The sequence below is a fragment of the Mizuhopecten yessoensis genome, unplaced genomic scaffold, assembly GCF_002113885.1.
Source record: "Mizuhopecten yessoensis strain PY_sf001 unplaced genomic scaffold, ASM211388v2 scaffold4123, whole genome shotgun sequence".
NCBI lineage: Eukaryota > Metazoa > Mollusca > Bivalvia > Pectinida > Pectinidae > Mizuhopecten > Mizuhopecten yessoensis.
The window spans coordinates 766595-774931 of NW_018405387.1; the positions used below are offsets into that span (position 1 = coordinate 766595).

Genomic DNA, 8337 nt, shown 5'->3' on the forward strand with positions numbered 1-8337 from the left:
ACGGAAGAAATATAAACACCTGCAATCAACACCACACCCGTCACGATTGTACATAATAGCCAACTACTTCAGGTGACACATGGTCAAGTAAAATAGAAGACAAGGAGATTCTTCGTCCGCCGAATAATTTTCAAGGTAAGAGGGAAATGGTTGAATGCATGCTAACCTATAGTCTTTGTCAATTGTTTATTCCCTATATTGTCAGCTGTGAGGTGGATAATACAACGTATTTTTACCTGATACATTGTATTACCTTGCCATTTCCAAGAATACCTAGTGATTCTCCAGGGTTACATTGCACATGCCATCCTCCTGTGTTACCTGATCATTGAGACTCCTGTGTTACCTGATCATTCTCCTGTGTTACCTTGTCATTCTCCTGTGTTACCTGGTCATTCTCCTATGCTACCTTGTCGTTCTCCTGTGTTGCCTGGTCATTCTCCAGTGTTACCTGATCATTCTCCTGTGTCACCTGGTCGTTCGCCAGTGTTACCTGGTCATTCGATCTCAAGTGTTACCTGGTCATTTGTTCTCAAGTGTTACCTGGTCATTCGATCTCACATGTTACCTGGTCATTCGATATGAAGTGTTACCTGGTCATTCGATCTGAAGTGTTACTTGGTCATTCGATCTCACGTGTTACCTGGTCATTCTCCTGTGTTACCTTGTCATATTTGAGTGTTACTTGGTCATTCTCCTGTTTTATCTGGTCATTCTACAGGTTTACATACCTTGTCATTCTCCAGTGTTACCTGGTCATTTTCCTGTGTTACCTGGTCATTTTCCAGTGCTACCATGTCATTCTCCTGTGTTACCTGGTCATTCTCCTGTGTTACCTGGTCATTTTCCAGTGCTACCATGTCATTGTCCTGTGTTACCTCGTCATTCTCCAGTGTTACCTGGTCATTCTCCTGTGTTCCCTTGTCATACTTGAGTGTTACTTGGTCATTCTCCTGTTTTATCTGGTCATTCTACAGGTTTACATACCTTGTCATTCTCCCGTGTTACCTGGTCATTTTCCTGTGTTACCTGGTCATGTTCCAGTGCTACCATGTCATTCTCCTGTGTTAACTCGTCATTCTCCAGTGTTACCTGGGCATTCTCCTGTGTTACCTTGTCATTCTCCCGTGTTACCTGGTCATTTTCCTGTGTTACCTGGTCATGTTCCAGTGCTACCATGTCATTCTCCTGCGTTACCTTGTCATTCTCCAGTGTTACCTGGTCATTCTCCAGTGTTACCTGGTCATTCTCCTGTGTGACCTTGTCATTCTCCTGTGTTACCTGGTCATTCTCCTGTGCGACCTGATCATTCTCCTGTGCTACCTTGTCATTCTCCTGTGTTACCTGGTCATTCTCCTGTGTTACCTTGTCATACTTGAGTGTTACTTGGTCATTCTCCTGTTTTATCTGGTCATTCTACAGGTTTACATACCTTGTCATTCTCCTGTGCTACCTTGTCATTCTCCTGTCTTACCTGGTCATTCTCCTGTGTTACCTGGTCATTCTCCAGTGTTACCTGGTCATTCTCCTGTGTGACCTTGTCATTCTCCTGTGTTACCTGGTCATTCTCCTGTGCTACCTTGTCATTCTCCTGTGCGACCTGATCATTCTCCTGTGCTACCTTGTCATTCTCCTGTGTTACCTTGTCATTCTCCTGTGTGACCTGATCATTCTCCTGTGCTACCTTGTCATTCTCCTGTGTTACCTGGTCATTCTCCTGTGTTACCTGGTCATTCTCCTATGTTACCATGTCATTCTCCTGTGTGACCTTGTCATTCTCCTATGTTACCTTGTCATTCTCCAGTGTTATCTGGTCATTCTCCTGTGTTACCTGGTCATTCTCCTGTGCTACCTTGTCATTCTCCTGTGTTACCTGGTCATTCTCCGGTGCTACCTGGTCATTCTCCAGTGTTACCTGGTCATTCTCCAGTGTTACCTGATCATTCTCCAGTGTTACCTTGTCATTTTCCAGTGTTACCTTGTCATTCACCTGTGTTACCTGGTCATTCTCCAGTGTTACCTGGTCATTTCCAGTGTTACCTGGTCATTCTCCTGTGTTACCTTGTCATTCTCCTGTGTTACCTGGTCATTCTCCTGTGTTACCTGGTCATTCTCCTGTGTTACCTGGTCATTCTCCAGTGTTACCTGGTCATTCTCCTGTGTTACCTTGTCATTCTCCAGTGTTACCTGGTCATTCTCCTGTGTTACCTTGTCATTCTCCAGTGTTACCTGGTCATTCTCCAGTGTTACCTGGTCATTCTCCTGTGTTACCTGGTCATTCTCCTGTGTTACCTGGTCATTCTCCTGTGTTACCTGGTCATTCTCCAGTGTTACCTGATCATTCTCCAGTGTTACCTTGTCATTTTCCAGTGTTACCTTGTCATTCACCTGTGTTACCTGGTCATTCTCCAGTGTTACCTGGTCATTTCCAGTGTTACCTGGTCATTCTCCTGTGTTACCTTGTCATTCTCCTATGTTACCATGTCATTCTCCTGTGTTACCTGGTCATTCTCCTGTGTTACCTGTCATTCTCCTGTGTTACCTTGTCATTCTCCAGTGTTACCTTGTCATTCTCCTGTGTTACCTTGTCATTCTCCCATGTTACCATGTCATTCTCCTGTGTTACCTGGTCATTCTCCTGTGTTACCTGTCATTCTCCTGTGTTTCCTTGTCATTCCCCTGTGTTACCTGGTCATTCTCCTGTGTTCCCTGGTCATTCTCCTGTGTTACCTGGTCGTTCTCCAGTGTTACCTGGTCATTTTCCAGTGTTACCTTGTCATTCACCTGTGTTACCTGGTCGTTCTCCAGTGTTACCTGGTCATTCTCCTGTGTTACCTTGTCAAACAAAAACCTCTGATGTTGTTGTGATTTACACCTTTACCAAAAACAAAACCTGATATGGGCATAACTTAGATATTCTAATCTACATGTGTTTGCTACAAAATGTTGGTATTGTAAATACCTAATGAGAACATTACAGTTTAACTATTTCAATAGTATCATACAATTTATTTCTACAAGACTGTACTATTCCTCTGGCTAAACGATGGTCCATACCAAATCCTATTCCTATAGCTTCTGCACCGATTCCCCTGCGACTGATACACTATCACATATACATGTATATATACACCAGTACATTTTGTATTTATTCAAAATCGTTTCTTTGTATGATTTGATTTCAGACTTTCGCCAGGTCAAAATCTTATCCACATATCTTTAAAATTCTAAAATCTTTCCGACCAGGAAGCCATCCGTATCCTGTCATCGACTGAAGATGTCAAAATATTTACGACTTCAGCCCCTATTTGTTGACCATAATGATGGGCCAGGAAGTACCGGTAACTGTTATTGACTGATCAGGAAATGACCAGTCATTGTTATTTGTTTTCTGTATCTAGTACCAATATATCCTAATAAAACGCGATTACGTGTATAAAAGTGTGATATAAGCCATACACTGTATACCATGGTAGTTATTTCATTTCGTGGGGTTAATATTTCGTGGCTGCCCCAATTAAGCTTAGAGTTAATGTGGGGACTAAATATCGTGCAACGTTGTCCGGTATAAATGTTGCGCTCACAAGGATACTTTTGTGTTTTGGTGATGGGATTCATTTTACAAGTGTTTTAAATATTGAAATAACACAAAATTATACGATACTGAATTGTTGATTTATCTTCATTATTCAGAAGTAAAAGCGTAAACAGATGTTTTCTGTTATCCCCTTTGAGGTGTTTATATTCCTGGGTACTTTATTTTGCGCTATCTTGGTGATCGCAAATTCTTGTGAAATTAAAACCCCTCGCAAAAATGATCAACTTTACAGTAATTAATATTGGAGTATTCCAGTGTTTTCGTTTAGAATACAATAAGACCAATTTGCTTGCCTCCCACTACCTTCAATTTCACTGTTCAAAATAATTTTGACACAAGTCCAGGCTTCGACACTAACACTAGTCCTTTAGTCCGAGACTAGTAGATTTAAGCAAGGTCTAGTGAATTATCTAATCTATCTGGTCCTTTGGACTTGTTGAAACATATGTTATCACAATAAAAAGCTTTAAGAATATTCCTTTTGGTAAAAATCGTTAAAATACAGATAGTTTATATTGCATGATAGTTATCAAAATTTTCTACCATATCTTCATGACATCAGTTAAAATTATTATGTTTTAACTAGTGATATGGACTAGCAAATAAAATGTCTATAAACCTGCTAGTGTCTTCTTTTTTTAAAACGATATAAAGAAGAAGTTAAGTGATTTATGCTCTTTGAAAAAAGATTTTCTATCTTTAAATTAACCATTGTCTGATATTTTTTTTCTGTATTGTCATTTTCAGTGTGCAGTTATTTCGAAAGTTTAAGCCATTCTAATCAACCATGAAAAGCGCATATAAATATCCAGATGGGAGCGAGTACAATGGGGAGTGGTCGGACAATGGACAGCGTGAAGGATACGGTCACATGAAATTTCCAGATGGTGCACAGTACTATGGGAAGTTTGTGAACGGACTATGTGAGGGACTCGGTGTCATGGTGTTTTCTGATAATTCAAGGTAATACTTTGCATTTTTAGCTGGTGAGCATAGTTTAGTCGTCAACCCTTCCTCAGTAGAAGGGAGACTCCCTCATTTTGACCAAAATGTATCCATCTCCCTTAAAACTTCCTCATTCCAAACTCACACAAACTCAACAATCTACATCCTGTGGTCAAGTGATCTCCTACTTATACAGCAGGGTGTGTGTAATGATCATAACAGGTGTGTCTGAATCAAATGAATGCTTTTTGGAGTTATTTTGATACATGAAAAGACAAATTGAACAAAGCAGTTTCAGTCGTGTTTTACACTCTTTCTCCCTCATTGGATATGTGGAATGAGGGAGATCTCCCTAATTGAAGGTTTCAGAGTTGACACTGTAACAGCTAAGAAATACGAGGGGAAAATACTGCCTTACTGGCAAGCTAGCTTTTCCAGTGATGCGGTATAACCCGGGTACCCGCTCACTACTTCAGCAACGTCAAGCGTGGTCAGTAGTTGGAAGGGTGACGCCTGCATGTTATATTTGGTGGCAGCATAGTGACTCTGTGATCATGTCAGGCCAGCTCCCGGTGGTTAGGGATTGTGCATTGATACAAAGGGAAGACCCACAGGATTCCCAAGGCTAAGTCTCGAGACAAGTCTTCTCGGAGAGGGGGGGGATAGTGTACATGTAACAGCTAAGATAAATGAGGGGAAATACTGCCTTACTGGCAAGCTAGCTTTTCCAGTAATGCAGTATAACCCGGGGACCCGCTCACTATAGTTCAGCATCATCGAGCGTGGTCAGTAGTTGTATGGGTGACCGCCCGCATGTTACAACACCTATGGTATAGCCCAACAGCTTATGCATTCAAGATAACTGAAAAAGTAGGGTCAATTTGGGTTTATCTTTTGTAAATCTTGATTCTAATAGCCTTCCTAACTTGTGTTTTAGGTGTGTTGAGGCATATATTATTTTGTTTCTTTTTCTTTTAAGGTTTGAAGGAGAGTTTCAGCAAGGGAAGTTCAGTGGATTGGGAGCGTTCTTCAGGTGTGATGGGATGAAATTTGAAGGTGAATTTCAAGACGGCAAGATCCGTGGTCAAGGTGAGTATTTTTGTTTATATAATTATTTGAAATTTTATTAATTTTCCGTTTCATTTAATAATCAAAACTACTTAAACAATACATGGGATAGATATCTACCTTAATTTTGTAAAAAAAAAAAAAAGCAATAACAACAAATAATCATAATTACACAGCAGACACATACTAGGTTAAACAAATGATGACCATTACCAAACTTTCAGATAGGTGTACATTATGTTTTTTGTTTTTTTGTTTTTTTTAACCTTTTCACCCCTATGTAACTTTAGTATACTCTACCATGCATTGATCTTGATGAGTCCATTTTGGTCTACAGTGGTGAAAGGGTTAAATATGTCAGAGTCCGGTGTATAGGATCGTACAGATCCTGTATCAGAAAATAAACTTAACTTAAAAACAGAATAATATAAAATCAGTTTGATTGTCTGTGAAGAAAAGAGCATTCAGAAATATAAATTTGGGCCACTCTGGAGAATGGGTAACTTTAATATTTGTATCCTAAATCTATTACATTTCTTATATTTTTCACCATGATACTTTTGTTCTCATTATACAGGTATTGTGACCTTTCCTGATGGAACACACGGCATCCCAAGAAATGAGGGTCAGTTTGATGGAAACAAAATGGTGCGACGAGAAAAATGTTTGGCAACTATTCAGAAAGCGAGACAAGTTGCTAATCATGCTAAAAGTCAGAGTCAATAAGGATGCTGCATTTGGCAAACAATGTTCCATTATGGTGCTTAATCTTGAATGCCAAGGTTAAAAAAGTTATTTTCAACGAATTCCATGTACAAACTAAAAACTTATCCAACGATCAGATTCATTTAAATACATGTATTACTCGTAATATCAGAGTATGAAGTAACATGGAAGCAACCTACATGTACATCATTTCCCATTTTTTACAGGACAATGTAGATTGTCTCCCTTTTATATGTTGTTCTTAGATCAAACTCAAAACCAAGCATAATACTATTTATGTTTAAATATATATCCTTTATGGAAATGAACAAATTTTGTACTTGACAAATGAATTAGTGGAAATATTGTGTTAGAAAGTGTAGTAACAATTTTGGTGAAATACTATATTGTCTGGTGGTATGTATGTAGAAACATATATTCAACTAAATTCTGCACTTAAAAATATATATGTTCCCAAGGAAAAGAGAGAGGAAGAGAGAAATAGAGAGAGAGGGAGATGTAATACACAAGGTTATACATTAATATATATATCATATCTTCTAAGATTTTATATACTATAAACATTCCACATCAGTTACAATGTTTTGACATAAATGAGGATCTCCCTATTATCGTCAAGCTCAATATATGTATAATTTGTCGTTTTCAATAGAGTTTACAGGTTCAAAACAATTGTCGCTAACATGAAACAAAAGCAGATCTTTCTTTATTGAAAAACAATAACAATATGTTGTTTTCGAAATACTTTCGGGATTCGATTAACAAAAACATTGGTGTGCAGTTCCAAACTGCCCGTCTAATGACAGTGCACCAATCAGTAGATATCCCTTTCATGAGGATGTAAAATTTCAGCCATTGTTTTTCTTTGGAGATATCCTTACTTCATTGCCTATCGCACTCAGATATTCTGATGTCAGTGTTTGTCAATAATGTTAAGATATCGGAACACCTTTTCTTGTCTTGTTGAGATATCCTGATTTCATTTGATTGTTAAGTTTAGATATCCTGATGTCATTTGATATCAGGTGGAGATATCCTGATGTCATTTGATATCGGGTGGAAATATCCTGATGTCATTTGATATCGGGTGGAGATATCCTGATGTCGTTTGATATCAGGTGGAGATATCCTGATGTCGTTTGATATCAGGTGGAGATATCCCGATATCATTTGATATCGGGTGGAGATATCCTGATGTCGTTTGATATCGGGTGGTGATATCCTGATGTCATTTGATATCAGGTGGAAATATCCTGATGTCATTTGATATCGGGTGGAGATATCCTGATGTCATTTGATATCGGGTGGAGATATCCTGATATCGTTTAATATCAGGTGGAGATATCCTGATGTCATTTGATATCAGGTGGAGATATCCTGATGCCAATGGTTGTCAAGCTGAGTTATCATCATCAAAGAGGTTGTCAATTTGAAAAGTAAAATGTCATGATTTTCAAAAGTTGAGATATCAGTAATGTATATTATATATGTTGTACATTTTAATGTTTTTGTTTGGAATATTTAAAATTATGTGAAATGTTATGTAATGATGTTACACATTTTATTTGTACATTTTGCAGTTTACAAACAGTTTCACCAAAGTGTTTTTTTTATACTACTACACATGTAATAAAATCAGTGAGAATGATTTTGTGTGATATTTTCATTGAATATTCGTTCATGATTAAGGTACATGCACCATATTCGACCTAATATGTGCCCATATCCCCAAAGGTATCCAAGACAACAAGATTCTCGTGTTCCTTTACATGTATCCTAGATCTATATCTGGGTGGTCGGGTGGTGCAGTGGATAGCGCACTCACCTTCCACCAAGGCGACCGGGGCTCGATTCCCCGATCGGACGTGAAAAGGTATAGGGTCACCTGCTCGACCACATGGGTTTTCCCCAGGGTACTCCAGTTTCCTCCCACATTTAGACGCTACGCGCGCTTACATCTGGGTCAACAAGAGTGATTTATATAAGTTGAAATAACTTGT

General features: G+C 38.7%; 1 protein-coding gene across 2 annotated transcripts; it reads left to right on the plus strand.

Annotated features, from left to right (window-relative positions):
* The first annotated feature begins 6 nt into the window (after positions 1 to 6).
* Positions 7 to 7986, plus strand: LOC110448660 (MORN repeat-containing protein 4-like). Of its 2 annotated transcripts, XR_002462751.1 has the most exons (5): positions 7 to 135; positions 4346 to 4561; positions 5523 to 5632; positions 6189 to 7486; positions 7704 to 7986. XR_002462751.1 is itself a non-coding variant. In XM_021495029.1 (4 exons), exons 2-4 carry the CDS (start codon positions 4386 to 4388, stop codon positions 6335 to 6337), a joined length of 435 nt encoding a protein of 144 aa, XP_021350704.1. In that variant the 5' UTR covers positions 7 to 135; positions 4346 to 4385; the 3' UTR covers positions 6338 to 7986. The 2 variants fall into 2 exon arrangements, 1 of the variants encoding a protein (XP_021350704.1); XM_021495029.1 differs by having other exon boundaries at positions 6189 to 7986.
* Positions 7987 to 8337: the final 351 nt, after the last annotated feature.